The sequence below is a fragment of the Priapulus caudatus genome, unplaced genomic scaffold (genome assembly GCF_000485595.1).
Source record: "Priapulus caudatus unplaced genomic scaffold, Priapulus_caudatus-5.0.1 Scaffold1792, whole genome shotgun sequence".
NCBI lineage: Eukaryota > Metazoa > Priapulida > Priapulimorpha > Priapulimorphida > Priapulidae > Priapulus > Priapulus caudatus.
The window spans coordinates 36,023-50,680 of NW_014578853.1; the positions used below are offsets into that span (position 1 = coordinate 36,023).

Below are 14,658 nucleotides of genomic sequence, written 5' to 3' on the forward strand. Positions count from 1 at the left end.
GGGGGGAAAGAGAGAGCGACAGTGCAGAGAGAGAAGAAAGAGAGAGAGGGCGCAGAATGAGAGAGAGAGCGAGAGAGAGAAGAGGAGGAGATAGATAAAGAGAGAAGGAGAGTGGAGTGAGAAAGAAACGAGTATATATATATATATATATATATATAGAGAAGAGAGCAGAGGAGAGAGAGAGAGAGAGAGAGAAAGAGAGAGAGAGAGAGAGAGAGAGAGACGCCCAGCTGGAGAGCAGAGATGATGAGAGCAGAGAAAGAGAGAGTCAGAGAGAGCAACAGAGAGAGAAAGAGGGGGAGAAAGAGAAGAGGAGAGAGAGAGAGCTGCGCTTACGCCGCGCGGAGCAGGAGAAAGAGAGAGAGACAGTAAGAAAGAAGAAAGAGAGAAATATAGAATATCAGATAGATAATAGAGAGAGAGAGAGAGAGCAGAGAGAGCAGATGAGAGAGAAACAGTGCAGAAAGCAAGGGAAAGCCAGAGAGAGAGAATTGGACGGCAAGAGAGGAGAGAGAGAGATTAGAGGAAGAGAGGGAGTTATAGCACAGGCTTAGCCACATACTTGAGGTCGTGAAGTTAAGACAAGACGATCACTTAGTGAAAGATGTTGCATAAAGTAAAAAACCAAGTGCCAGAGAGCGACACAAAACTAAAAGAGGAGCCACCAAAGGGAAACCGAGTGGCATTAGAGAGAGACAGAGCAAGGAAGAGAGAGAGAGAGATAGAGAGAGAAGAGAAGAGCGAGCAAGAAAAGCAGAGAGAGAAAGATAGATAGAGAGAGGAAAGCATAGGGAGAGTAAAAATTTAAAGCGAGATAGAGAGATAGAGAGACGAGAAAAAAAAACAGAGAGGCAATAGACGAGAGAGGAGTAGAAAGATAGGGAGAGAGAGAAAGCACGAGAAAAAGGAAGAATTTTGCGAGAGACTGCGCCGCAGTGACAGAGCGAGACAAAATGGGAGGGATAGACAGAGTGTGTGCACTACGACACAGAAGGAGCACGACAGCAAACCGACCTTCACGGTACGCACAAACGACCTAAGGGCGCCGCCGCCTGCAACCGACAGCGCACAACAGGATGGCCCACCGCGGCACGCGCCACTACACATAATGGCGCTGGCGATCGACTCTCGCTCCGATCGTCCGTCCTCATCCCCGAAACATCGTTCCCTCCCCCCCGCGCGTAGGTGGCGCCCCCTGCACGCCCCCGATCTCCTCTGGTTGGTCGCCCTCCTTCTCCGCTACGGGTGGCGCCGGCACCGGCACTCACCCGCGCTGTCCGAGGAATCTGCGTTGATGCGCGGCGCTCTCCTTGCAGCGTGCATCGCGACGACGGACGCGCGCATCTCCTTCATGTAAAGCATGAACGCGTTTCAGCGGCTTCTTGATGTGGTTCTTCTCTTGAAGCGCTCGAAGGCCCTTGCTGAGCGGGGCGCTCCCCCGCCACCCCGCCCGCCACGCCCCCTGGTGGTGGTGGGTGGTGGTGCGCGGCCGGCGGCTTGCTGCCGACGACAGGCTGGACCTGGCTGGCTCGCCGCGGCGCTGGCCACCCGGTGACTCGTGCAGGAGCAGCGAGTCTCTCTGAGGGGTCAGAGTCAAAGTGTCAGCGCGAAGTACGGACAGTACTGGTGAGGGAAGGGTGGTTCGTTGTGTGTGAGGGGGCGGATTCAGCATGGTTATTCTATTGTTGTTATTGTATGTTATCTGTTATGCTGTTTTGTATTTTGATTCTCATGCCACCACCTATTTTCATTTTCGTATTGATCAGGATACCTTTACGCTATACGTTTTCGTACAAATCTACATTTTTCAATATTACCGTATCGTAACAATGATATTTTTCGTATTATTCTCAACTTCAACTTAACCAATATCTTATTATACCATCGTTCGCATATAATATAGCGATATATATGCGTTGGGTGTGTGCATTATTATATACATAGATTATACTATATATATATATATATATATATTATATATAATAATATATATATGACATAGAAAATATAGGCCGTGGCTACGTCGGCCCGGTACGCGACACCAAAGCTCCAGGCCTATATTCATTTTCTTAGGTAAACCCAACATATTTTTGCAGTAAAAAAAATAAACAATGCGTTTTTTACAATAAATTACTTACCTCTAAGTATTTTATCAAAAAAAATTGTTTTTGTGTACCTTTTTGAAGCAGCAATAGTACCATGCGGTTGAAAATCAACGATTAGAAGAGCGGCGTGGCCTAATAAGTGCCGTGGATTTTGGGAATCTGCCGCTGAGCTTTGTAATGGATGACCGGGACGCGTAGCCGCTCGCGTATCGTATAATATATAATATTAAGTATATACATCACATGTGCGCATCGTACCTATTGGTGATACCTGAGGATGGATTCTTGTTTTGGTCCGTGCGTGACGCATGCGCCTGGGTGGGCGATACCGCGGGTGGTGGGTGGTGCGGCGGCATCCGGCCGGTGCCCGGGCAGGCCAATGCCGTGCGGACTGTACTAAATACAAAGCGAGCCAGCCTGTGACGATGCGGCCGCGGCGATCACGACGAAACGCCCAGCACCCGCGCTGAGACATCCAACCCACATGTCCGCACTTTTTTATGGAAAACTCCACGCACACTGACACCACCCTTAACCCACCGCCGAAAGAGGACACCCACCTAACCACAACCCACTGACAAAGACCCCACCTACACCCTGAATTAAGTGAAGGCTCCGCCTAACCGTGCAGCGTCCGACTCACCCGTGGGGACAACGTCGGCGGACGGCAGTGGCGCCACCTACCTTGGCCAATGTTCGCAGTATTTACATGAAGCGAGCCGGGGTACGCCGCCGCGGAAGCGTTGATGCCACGGGTACATCGACCGACGGATTGCTGCAAGACACGAGACGTGAGGCGTAGACACGAGGACAGATGAGCATTGATATGATGACAATAGATATGAGACATGAGATATGAGAGCATGAGATAAATGAGACATGAGACATTGAGCATTGAATAGATAGATACGGGATTGTGAGACATGAGACACGACCATAAGACGCATATGACTAAGACACGAGCGCGAGACACAAGGCATGGATGTGAGATGTTCAGCCGATGGACTGAGATCGTGAAGACAGAGATGTGAGGACATGAGATGTGAGACATTGTGACGTGAGACACTGAGATGTGAGCAGTTAGACACGGGACGTGGACATGAGATGTGAGACATGATACATGGAGATGTGAGCCGTAGACACGCGGACGTGGAGACATGAGATGTGAGACATGAGACATTGAGATGTGAGCCGTTTAGACACCGGACGTGAGACATGAGAATGTGAGACATGAAGACATGAGATGTGAGCCGTTAGACACGGGACGTGAAGACATGAGATGTGAGACATTGAGACAATGAGATGTGAAGCGTAGACACGCGGACGTGAGACATGAGATGTGAGACATTGAGATGTGGACATGAGATGTGAACATGAGATGTGGAGACATGAGGATGTGAGAACATGAGACGTTAGACATGAGATGTGAGACACGAGATCGTGAGCCTGTTAGACCACGGGACGTGAGACATGAGATGTGAGATTGTGAGCACACAGATGTCGAGACATGAGACGAAAAAAAAAAAAAAAAGAGAAGAAACGATATGTGAGCCGTTAGCACGGGGACGTGAGACATGAGATGTGAGATGCTTGAGTACATGAGAATGCTGAGACACGGAGATGTGATATTGTGAGATGTCAGATTGTGATAATTTTTGTTTATATTGTTGGGTATATGGATTTAATATTGTTAATTTGGAGTTTATATATTGTCATATATACATAATTGTTACAATGTGCTTTACATATTAACATGCAAATTTGAAACAATATCAATTAATATTTTAAAACGTTTTTTAATTTTAACATAAAACTGGAACTCAAATCCTATGCATCGTTAGTATTTACTTGCGTTAGTTGGTTAGCCTAGTTAATATTTTACTTGGCCTGCTTAATTAGTTAGTCGGAGAGTTAGCCAATAGTTAGTTTATGTAATTAGCATAATATTCAGTGGTTAGTTATGGCAACGCTAGTAAGGAGATTAGAGAATCGAACGTGATTCAACCGAAAAAAAGTTCTCGTCTCTCTCTCTCTCTCTCTGCTCTCTCTCTCTCTCTCTTCTCTCTCTCTGCAATCCTCTCGATCTCTCTGTCTCTCTCTCTTTGCGCGCGCGACTGACGCAAAACGCAGGCAGCGACAATAGCGCGCGCACGGCAAACGCTGCGACGGTAACCATGGCACGCGGAGGCCGGCGGCACCGCGGGAGCTCACGTGCGGAGGAGAGCGAGCGACAAGCGGACGATGACGATGACGATGACGACGGCGGTGGCGACATCAGCACGTATGTAGCCGCGTGGGTGTACGAGCGTGATGCCAGCAGCAGCAGCAGCAGACGCGGCGGCGGCGGCAGCGGCTGTAGCAGCATTCGTGGCTAGAAGACAGGCGGGCGGGCGGACGGGCGGCGTGGCGGCAAAAAACACACGGAAGGAGATTATTACAAGCAGGAGATTAACTAACGCTATAACAGCGCTAACAGACCGGAAACATAATCAGTCAAATACCAGAGGTAGGGTATGGGGAGGGGGAGGTGAGAGAGATAGTAGAGAGGGCATGCGAGAGAAGGAGGAGAGAGAGAGTGAGAGAGAGGAAGAGAAGGATGGGTGAGAAGGCGAGAGAGAGAGGAAGGAGGGAGGGAGGTGGGAGAGAGGGAGGGATGGAGAGAAGGGGGAAGAGTAGGGGGAGAGGAATGGAGGGAGGGAGGGCACCGGAGGGGGGAGGCGGAGGGAAGGGCATGGGAGGGGGGAGGGAGGGGGAGGGGGCGTGGGTAGAGTGGCAATCGGACAACACTGATATGTGATACTGATAACTGATATGGAGCACAAACCTCTCATATAGCTACCAGTATGTTAGTGGTACTACGGATGCAGTAAGCTGACTTTTATTATTATTATTATTATTATTATTGTTATTATTATTATTATTATTATTATTATTATCACGACTCTACCGCTTACCACATAACACTTACACAAAACAAAAGACCAGCCAACACAAACCTATTCCCTGCTTGCTCAAATAAACATCGAACAATAAACACGCATAACAACTCACACAATCTCGACTTCCAGTTTCCGCAGCACTTTGATTAATTTTATTGTTTATTATGTATTAATATTATTATTATTATTACTACTGGGCAGGCAGGGGTTTTAGACAGTGTTAACACACGTAAAGGGGGCCGCGGACACATAGCTATAATTGTATATACAGCACCGTCTCCGCTAGCTAAGGGAGGCAAGGGCAACACCACTGATCTCATATAAATACAAGTGCCGCATAGCGACAGCGCATCATCTAACGTCTACTGCGGTGACTCTGTGGTGGATGGTGGGATTCTAGTAAACCCTGTTAGTCCCAAAATGTGTTCAACATACACGCCGAAATAGTGGAATGCACAGGAGATGGTATCAGGAACCTTTTCAAAAGATATGTTTCGTTTGGGATTCGTATTGAAAGTTGCACGCAGTATGGGCATTACGTTTAAAGTGTCTTCAGAGTAAAAGATGGAAACTCCCGTCATTCGTAGTAGCAACAATATTGCAAGACAGATTAGGTAAGCACTCATCATTTACCTACGCAAAGCTACATGGCTGAATAGAGAGTGCTTGCCACCTGCAACAAATTAACGCAGGCAAAACTGCCCCAAAACATGGCACTCATTGCACTTGGCTAGCAGCACTTGCACAGTGGCAGTGGCATGCGCTTACATGTAACATACTGACACAGACGAAATGCCATATAAATTATACGATTAAGGAGCAATAAACCTCTTTAACCAGATTTAGCCTTTGTGAAATTTCACTTGTGACATTGTAGCCTCAATACACATCCAGGCATGTATAGATTCTGACTAGCAAACCCGGCAGTCAAATTATCTTTCTAAACAGACAGTCAACAAATCGCATGTTTAACCCTCCTCTTTGAGTAGGTGGAGGGGGAGGGGTAGGCGGCGAGGGGTGGATGAGAGTGTGGGGGGAGGGTGGTGGGGGAGGGAGCAAAGGGGGAGGGTGCGGGGGAGCGTGATTCTACTAGCAAAGCAGTTTCAGTCCTTTTGTTCGACAGTGAACAAATCCATGTTTAACCTCCTCTTGAGCGCGTCAAAAGGTTATCCGACACTTACTCTTCGCATGGTCAGCAGAAGGACATTTCATGGTCCTTTCAATAAAGTCCATTAGAAAATGCTAGGTCACCGCTGCAAACAAAAAAGTTTTCCTCGCTCCGTCAGACCATTCCTCAAGAAAATGTCTAAAAATCTCCCTGTGCCCATCTGACCTTTGACCTGTGAGCTTCAATTTCGGCACAGTGATGGCTTTTCCTACCATGATGCTATACACCGACTATCACAAGCCTACGGTGGAGCCGCTTTAGATTTGTGCCGAATTCTGCATTTCCATCCCTATACCTTAAGTTAAGGACCGTGAATGTCTCCCCTTCTTTTTACACCTCTATGACCTTTGACCTTTGACCCCCAGCTTCGGGGACATCCAACTCGTTTTGACGATCCCCCGACGTGCCGAATTATCTGACCGTACGTCGAGCGGTTAAGATTTTGTGCCAACTGCTTGACGCCCCGGACGCCGGACGAATCGGACGATCGGGACGATCGGACGACGATCAACGATTCTACAAGCTGCATCTGACTATGTCAGATGAGCTAATAATAGAGAATATTATATTATAGAGTCAGTGGGAACACACGCCTGCATCGTGCTGCCCTCTGGTGTGGAGATATCTGCGCGCGGCTGAACGTATTGTGGGTGTTGAGACTAAAGCCTCGGTCACAACGAGCCCACCAACGCATTTGTGCCACGACATGACAGAAAATTTGGGCAAATCGTGCGGTCATCGGGGTCGTCGCAGACAGTCCTACTAAATTTTGAGCATCGTGGCATCGACTTGCCGTCGTGAGGCAAAATTGCAACGTGCACCTTTTTTGTTCCACGATTTTTGTGTGGTTATCTATGTCTTCTGGTTGTCGTGAGTCTGTCCTACGACAGTCTTGCGACTGTCGTGCGATTTAATACGTCGTTATATAGGGAGACGGACGCGCGAGCGTCCCACGAGTGTTGTTGCTACAGTCGCACGACTGTAGCACGCGCATCCCACGAGTGAACCACCACGACCTGTTCACGTGAAAAACGGCCCCCCCCCACCACCGACAATGCGCCGACAACTCACGACTGTCGCACGACTGACTTGCCGACACACCCACGACATAACCACGACATATCTTTTTTTTCTGTCGCGTCCCCATCGCCAAACCATCTTTTATGTGTCGTAGCCCTTGTGACCACTCGAAATACATTTTCGGGCATGGTGCAAGAGCTGGCCACGACAAATATTTTATGGTCTACCAAACAAAATTTCGAACGATCTGTTGTGACCGGCTAACTAGTTGATGCTAGGGTGCGTGTGTATGTATGTATCACAGTCTGTATGTATGTATGTATGTATGTATGTATGTTATGTATGTTATGTATGTTATGTATTGCGCGTGCGCGTGCGTGTATGTACAGTGTATGTATGTACATACATACGTACGTACGTACGTACGTGCGCGTGTACGTATGTACGTATGCACGTATGTTATGTATGTATCTTACGTACGTACGTACGTATGTATATGTATGTATGTATGTATGTATGTATGTATGTATGTATGTATGTATGTATGTATGTAATGTATGTATGGTATGTATGTATGTATGTGTGAAATAGAAAGTAAAGATAAAGAGAGAGTGAAAAATTGAAATATAGTTGTGTGTGTGTGAGGCGAGGAGAGAGAAAAAGAGAGCGCGAAAGAAAGAAAGAGCGAGAGAGCGAGAAGGAGAGAGCGAGAGAGAGAGAGAGAGAGAGAGAGAGAGAAAGAGAAGAGAAAGAGAGAGAGAGAGAGACGGAGAGAGAGATGAGGGAGGAGAGAGACGAGGAGAGAGAGTGACAGCGAGAGAGAGAGCGAAAGAGAGAGAGAAAGCAGAGATAGAGATAGGAGAGAGTGAGAGAAAGAGAGAGAGGAGAAACGCGGCGAGAAACGCGCATGCATGCATGAGTGTGCGTGCGTGCATGCGTGCAATGCGTGCGTGTGCGCTGTAACTGAGATGTGTAAACATGGCAAGTTGTATTCTGTAACGTTGAGAAGGCGACACGGGGGAGGGGGTAATCGGGGGAGGGCGTGTGTGTATGTGTGTGTGCTTGTGTGTGTCGTGCGTGCGTGTGTGCGTTGTGTGTGTGTGTGTGTGGGGTGTGTGAGTTGCGTGCGTGCGTGCGTTTGTGCGTGCGTGCGTTTGTGGCGTAGCGAAAGAGAGAGAGGTGTGTGGTGCTGTGATATTGTAATATGTCGGGCAGGCTGACATATTTATAACCGTAACATACAGAGACGAGAGCGCTTGCCGCACACACACACGCACACACGCACGCACACACACACACACCACACACACACACACACACACCACACACACACACACACACACACACACACACCCACACGCACTACACACGCTCAACCACACACACACACACCACACACACACACACACACACACACACACAACACAACAACACACACACCCACACGCACTACACACGCCTCAACCACACACGCACACGCCACACACACTACACACGCACACACACACACACAGCGCACTACACACGCACCACAACACGACACACACACACACACACGCGCGCACACACAATCGCACTACACACGCACACCACACGCACACACAACACACACACACACACACACACACACACACATGCACGCACGCACACACGCACGCACGCACGCACGCACGCACGCACGCACACCACACACTGATACTTACCATTTGCATCTGTGAGAACGCGGTCCGGGTACATGTATTGGCTAGGTGGGGGCAGGTGGTACATCGGGCGTGCCAGACCTGTAAGCGGTGAGAAGTAGTCTACCTCTTAATTATAGCGTAGTGTTCATCGCTGCAGCGGCGCGCGGAGAATGCGCGTGCACGCACGCACGCACGCACGCACGCACGCACGCACGCCACGCACGCACGCACGCCACGGCACGCACGCACGCACGCAGCACCCTTCTCTTCCTCTCTATCTATCTATCTATCTCGTTCTCTCTCGCTACCTCTCCCCCCCTCTCTCTCTCTCTCTCGCACGCTCTCTCTCACATTTTTCTCCCTCTTTCTCTCTCTCTCTCCTGCTGCCGCAAAACACCAGCGAAGAATAAGTAAACAAGAGCGCAGAGCGTCTGGGGCTCATCTGAGGTCTGTTGCTACGGTTATAAAACGTAACATTTAAGTCGTGCGTAGTGACACCTTTGTTATGCGCAGATATGCAGATACGCAGTTGGCGTACACATCAATTCAGCAACCTTCTGCATTCTGCATACCTTCCACATCCCATTGGTTGATACAAAGTGATGGCGTGGCCTGAAACTCCTGTTTTATGGTGCATTGTGACCCTAACCGTAACCCTAAACCCTATTAAAAAAACACAAAAAATTAATTTTTGTAAAAATTATTTGTTGTTATTGAAATTGTTGTAAATAAATCATGTAAATATTTGCGTTAATTGGAAAAAAAGTAGTTAAATGGATAAGATAGAAAAATGCAGAAAACAGGTAAATAATAAAAATCTGACTGGCGATTCGAGTCCAACGACTTTGAGCGTAATCCTGTGCTGTAGCCGTTGGGATAACACAAGGTTATGGGCTTTCTAGATTATGGATGTGCCATGAATATGAGAACACTGTGTGACATCATTGAGGCAGTTCAGGAATCCATGTTTAACCCTCCTCTTGAAGGTCAAAAGGTTATCATTATCAGACACTTACTCTTCGCACGTCAGTGGAAAGCACATGTCATGGTCCTTTCAATAAAGTGAACAAAACATTTTTTCACTCTGTCCGTAAGGCCACGTCCTCAGAAAATGTCTGATATCTGACCTTTCCCCCACTGCCCTTTGACCTGTGACCTCCAATTTCGCACTGGTGATGGGTTTCCTGCCATCAGCAGAGCATCGGCTTAATATTAAGAGCATAGGCCGTTCAGATTTGTGCCGCAATTCCGTATTTCCTCCTATATACCTTAAGTTAAGGGGGAAATATTTCCCCTCCGTTTACACATCTTGACCTTTGACCCTTGACCCCCAAATTGATCCTCCCGAGTCCTTTTCACGACCCACGTCCCGAATATCGTGACCGTACGTCGAGCGGTTAAGATTTGTGCCCAACTGTTGACGGACGCACGGACGGACGCACGGACGGACAATCATGCGATTCTACAAGCTGCATCTGACTACGTCAGATGAGCGAAAAACACAACAATACCTCGCGCTATTAACACACGATCGCACATCGACGGCAGGAGATAAAAAAAAGTCTCGCACGCACGAGCGAACAAGCAAGCTCCTAAATACATTATATACACGCACGCTCGCACGCACGCATACACGCATGCACGCACGCACGTACACATACACGCGTGCGCGCACACGCACACACACACACACACACACACATCCCTTCTCTCTCTCGTTCTCTCTCTCTCTCTCGTGAGTTCAAAACGCACGCACGCACGCACGCACGCACGCACGCACGCACGCACGCAGACAGGCCTCTGCCGTATGTATAAGCGCGTGAGCTTCAGTAAATCACGGGGCAGCCGAATCACGTTCGCGGGTTTTTGCCTATTAAAACACAATTGCGAAGATTATAGCTTGCATGGGATGCACTTTCTCCAGGGCGTAGATGGAGTGTCACGTGATGTGGCTGCACTTGTGATAGGATTAGGGTTAGGGTTCGTGTCAAACTCCACGACAGATGGCGCTCTCGCTCTGGCTCAATTCTATGCCAATTCAATTCAATTCAATTCAATTCAATTCTATCCTGAGTGAGCGAAGGGGCACTGCATGCAGTTTGGGTTCGGGTTAGGGTTTGGGTTAGTGCTGCCACGTCGCGGCACCCTCCATCTACGCCCGGGGGAAAGTGACACCCTAGTTTGCATGCAGCTAGCTAGCGCGCTGTGGGCTGCCGAGTAGCACGCACGCATGCACGCACGCACACATACATACGCCACATACGCTTTCCTTCTATTATCTCTGTCTCTCTCTCTCTCTCAGAAGTTAAGACAAGACGATCACTGGTGAAAGATGTGCAAAGTAAAAACCAAGTGCCAGAGAGCGACACAAAACTAAACGAGGAGCCACAAAGGGAAACCGAGTGCTAGAGAGAGACAGAGCAAGGAAGAGAGAGAGAGAGATAGAGAGAGAAGAAGAGAGCGAGCAAGAAAGAGAGAGAGAAAGATAGATAGAGAGAGGAAAAGATAGGGAGAGAAAAATAAAGCGAGATAGAGAGAAGAGAGAGAGAAAAAAAAACAGAGAGCAATAGACGAGAGAGAGAGAGAGAGGGAGAGAGAGAAAGAGAGAAAAAGGAAGAATTTGCGAGAGACTGCGCGAGTGACAGAGCGAGACAGAGATGGGAGGGATAGACAGAGTGGTGCACTACGACACAGAAGGAGCACACAGCAACCGACCTTCACGGTACGCACAAACGACCTAAGGGCGCCGCGCGACAACCGACAGCGCACACAGATGGCGCCACCGCGGCACGCGCCACTACACATAGATGGCGCTGGCGGTCGACTCCTCGCTCCGATCGTCGTCCTCATCCCCGAAACCATCGTCCCTCCCCCCGCGCGTAGGTGGCGCCCCCTGCACGCCCCCATCTCCTCTAGGTGGCGCCCCCCCTTCTCCGCTAGGTGGCGCCGGCGACCGCGCGACTCACCCGGCGTCCGAGGATCTGGTTGATGGCGGCGCTCTCCTTGAGCGTGCACTCGGCGACGACGGACGCGCGCATCTCCTTCATGTAAAGCATGAACGCGTTCAGCGGCTTCTTGATGTGGTTCTTCTTCTTGAGCGCAGCCTTGCTGAGCGGGCGCTCCCCCCCGCCACCGCCCGCCACCGCCCCCTGGTGGTGGTGGTGGTGGTGCGGCGGCGGCGGCTGCTGCGACGACGGCGACTGGTGGCTCGCCGCCGGCTGGCCACCGTGTGACTCGTGCAGGAGCAGCGAGTTCCTGAGGGGTCAGAGGTCAAAGGTCAGCGCGAAGTACGGAAGTACGGTGAGGGAAGGGTGGTTCGTGTGTGTGGGGGGGGATCAGCATGGGTTATTTCGTATTGTTGTTATTGTATGTTATCTGTATGTCTGTTTTGTATGATTCTCATGCACCACCTATTTTCATTTTCGTATTGATCGGATACCTTACCTATACGTTTTCGTACAAATCTTACATTTTCAATATTACGTATCGTAACAATGTATTTTTCGTATTATTCTCAACTTCAAACTTAACCAATTCTTATTATACCATCGTTCGCATATATATATAGACGATATATATGCGTGTGTGTGTATATTATATACATAAATATAATATATATATATATATATATATATATATATAATATATATATGACATAGAATATAGGCCGTGGCTACGCGGCCGGTTACCGGACACCCAGCTCCCAGGCTATATATATTTCTTAGGTAAACCCAACTATATTTTTTCAGTAAAAAAAATAAACAATGCGTTTTTACAATAATATTACTTACCTTTAAGTATTTTATCAAAAAAATTGTTTTTGTACCTTTTGAAGCAATAGTACATGCTGGTAAAATCAACGATTAGAAAGAGGGCGTGGCCTAATAGTGCCGTGGATTTTGGAATCTGCGCTGAGCTTTGTAATGGATGACCGGACGCGTAGCCGCTGCGTATAATATATATATAAGTATATACATACATGTGCGCATCGTACCTATGGTGATCCTGAGGATGGATTTCTTGTTTTGGTCCCGGCGTGACGATGGCTGGGTGGGCGATACCCGGGTGGTGGTGGTGCGGCGGCATCGCCGGTGACCCGGGCAGGCCAATGCCGGGCGGACTGTACCTAAAACAAGCGAGCAGCTGTGACGATGGCGGCCGCGGCGATGCGACGAAACGCCCAGCACCCCCGCGAGACATCCACCCACATGTCCGCACTTTATTTATGAAACTCCCACCCACACTGACACCACCCTAACCCCACCCTCAAAGAGGACACCCACCTAACCACACCCACACTGACAACACCCACCTAACCCTGAATTAAGTGAAGGCATCCCCTAACCGTGCCACGTCCGACTCACCCGTGGTGGGACAACGTCGGCGACGGCAGTGGCGCCACCTACCTTGGCAATGTTCCAGTATTTACATGAAGCGAGCCGGGGTACGCCCCGCGGAACGTTGATGCCACCGGGTACATCGACGACGGATGCCTGCAAGACACGAGACGTGAGGCGTGAGACACGAGACATGAGATATGAGACATGAGACATGAGACATGAGACATGAGACATGAGACATGAGACATGAGACATGAGACATGAGACATGAGATATGAGATACGGGATGTGAGACATGAGACACGAGCCATAAGACCATATGACGCAAGACACGAGACGAGACACAAGGCATGGGATGTGAGATGTCAGCCGTGGGACATGAGATGTGAGACATGAGATGTGAGACATGAGATGTGAGACATGTGACGTGAGACATGAGATGTGAGCAGTTAGACACGGGACGTGAGACATGAGATGTGAGACATGAGACATGAGATGTGAGCCGTTAGACACGGGACGTGAGACATGAGATGTGAGACATGAGACATGAGATGTGAGCCGTTAGACACGGGACGTGAGACATGAGATATGAGACATGAGATATGAGATGTGAGCCGTTAGACACGGGACGTGAGACATGAGATATGAGACATGAGACATGAGATGTGAGCCGTTAGACACGGGACGTGAGACATGAGATGTGAGACATGAGATGTGAGACATGAGATGTGAGACATGAGATGTGAGACATGAGATGTGAGACATGAGACGTGAGACATGAGATGTGAGACACGAGATGTGAGCCGTTAGACACGGGACGTGAGACATGAGATGTGAGATGTGAGACACGAGATGTGAGACATGAGACATGAGATGTGAGCCGTTAGACACGGGACGTGAGACATGAGATGTGAGATGTGAGACATGAGATGTGAGACACGAGATGTGATATTGTGAGATGTCAGATTGTGATAATTTTTGTTTATATTGTTGTATATGGATTTATATTGTTAATTTGTAGTTTATATATTGTCATATATAATAATGTTACAATGTGCTTCACATTATACATGCAAATTTGAAACAATATCAATTAAATATTTTAAATCGTTTTAATTTTTAAACATAAACTGAACTCAGAATCTAATGCATGTTAGTAATTTACTTGGTTAGTTGGTTAGCTAGTTAATTATTTACTTGGCTGCTTAATTAGTTAGTCGGAGAGTTAGCCAATTAGTTAGTTAGTAAATTACATAATTATTCAGTTGGTTAGTTATGGCAACGGCTAGTAAGGAGATTAGAGAATCGAACGTGAATTCAACGGAAAAATGTTCTCTCTCTCTCTCTCTCTCTGTCTCTCTCTCTCTCTCTCTCTCTCTCTCTCTCTCTCTCTCTCTCTCTCTC

The 14,658-nt window shown here is 48.4% G+C and overlaps 1 protein-coding gene across 1 annotated transcript in view; it reads right to left on the bottom strand.

Moving 5' to 3' along the window:
* Positions 1–14,658, bottom strand: part of LOC106817610 (lymphoid enhancer-binding factor 1-like) — a 40,812-nt gene that overhangs the window by 23,256 nt on the left and 2,898 nt on the right. The window contains exons 2-4 of the mRNA XM_014822289.1: positions 13,321–13,407; positions 12,894–13,040; positions 11,881–12,169 (exon numbers count right to left, since the gene is read on the bottom strand). Of these exons, the coding sequence (XP_014677775.1) occupies positions 11,881–12,169; positions 12,894–13,040; positions 13,321–13,407 (523 nt within the window). The remainder of the gene's footprint in view (positions 1–11,880; positions 12,170–12,893; positions 13,041–13,320; positions 13,408–14,658) is intronic.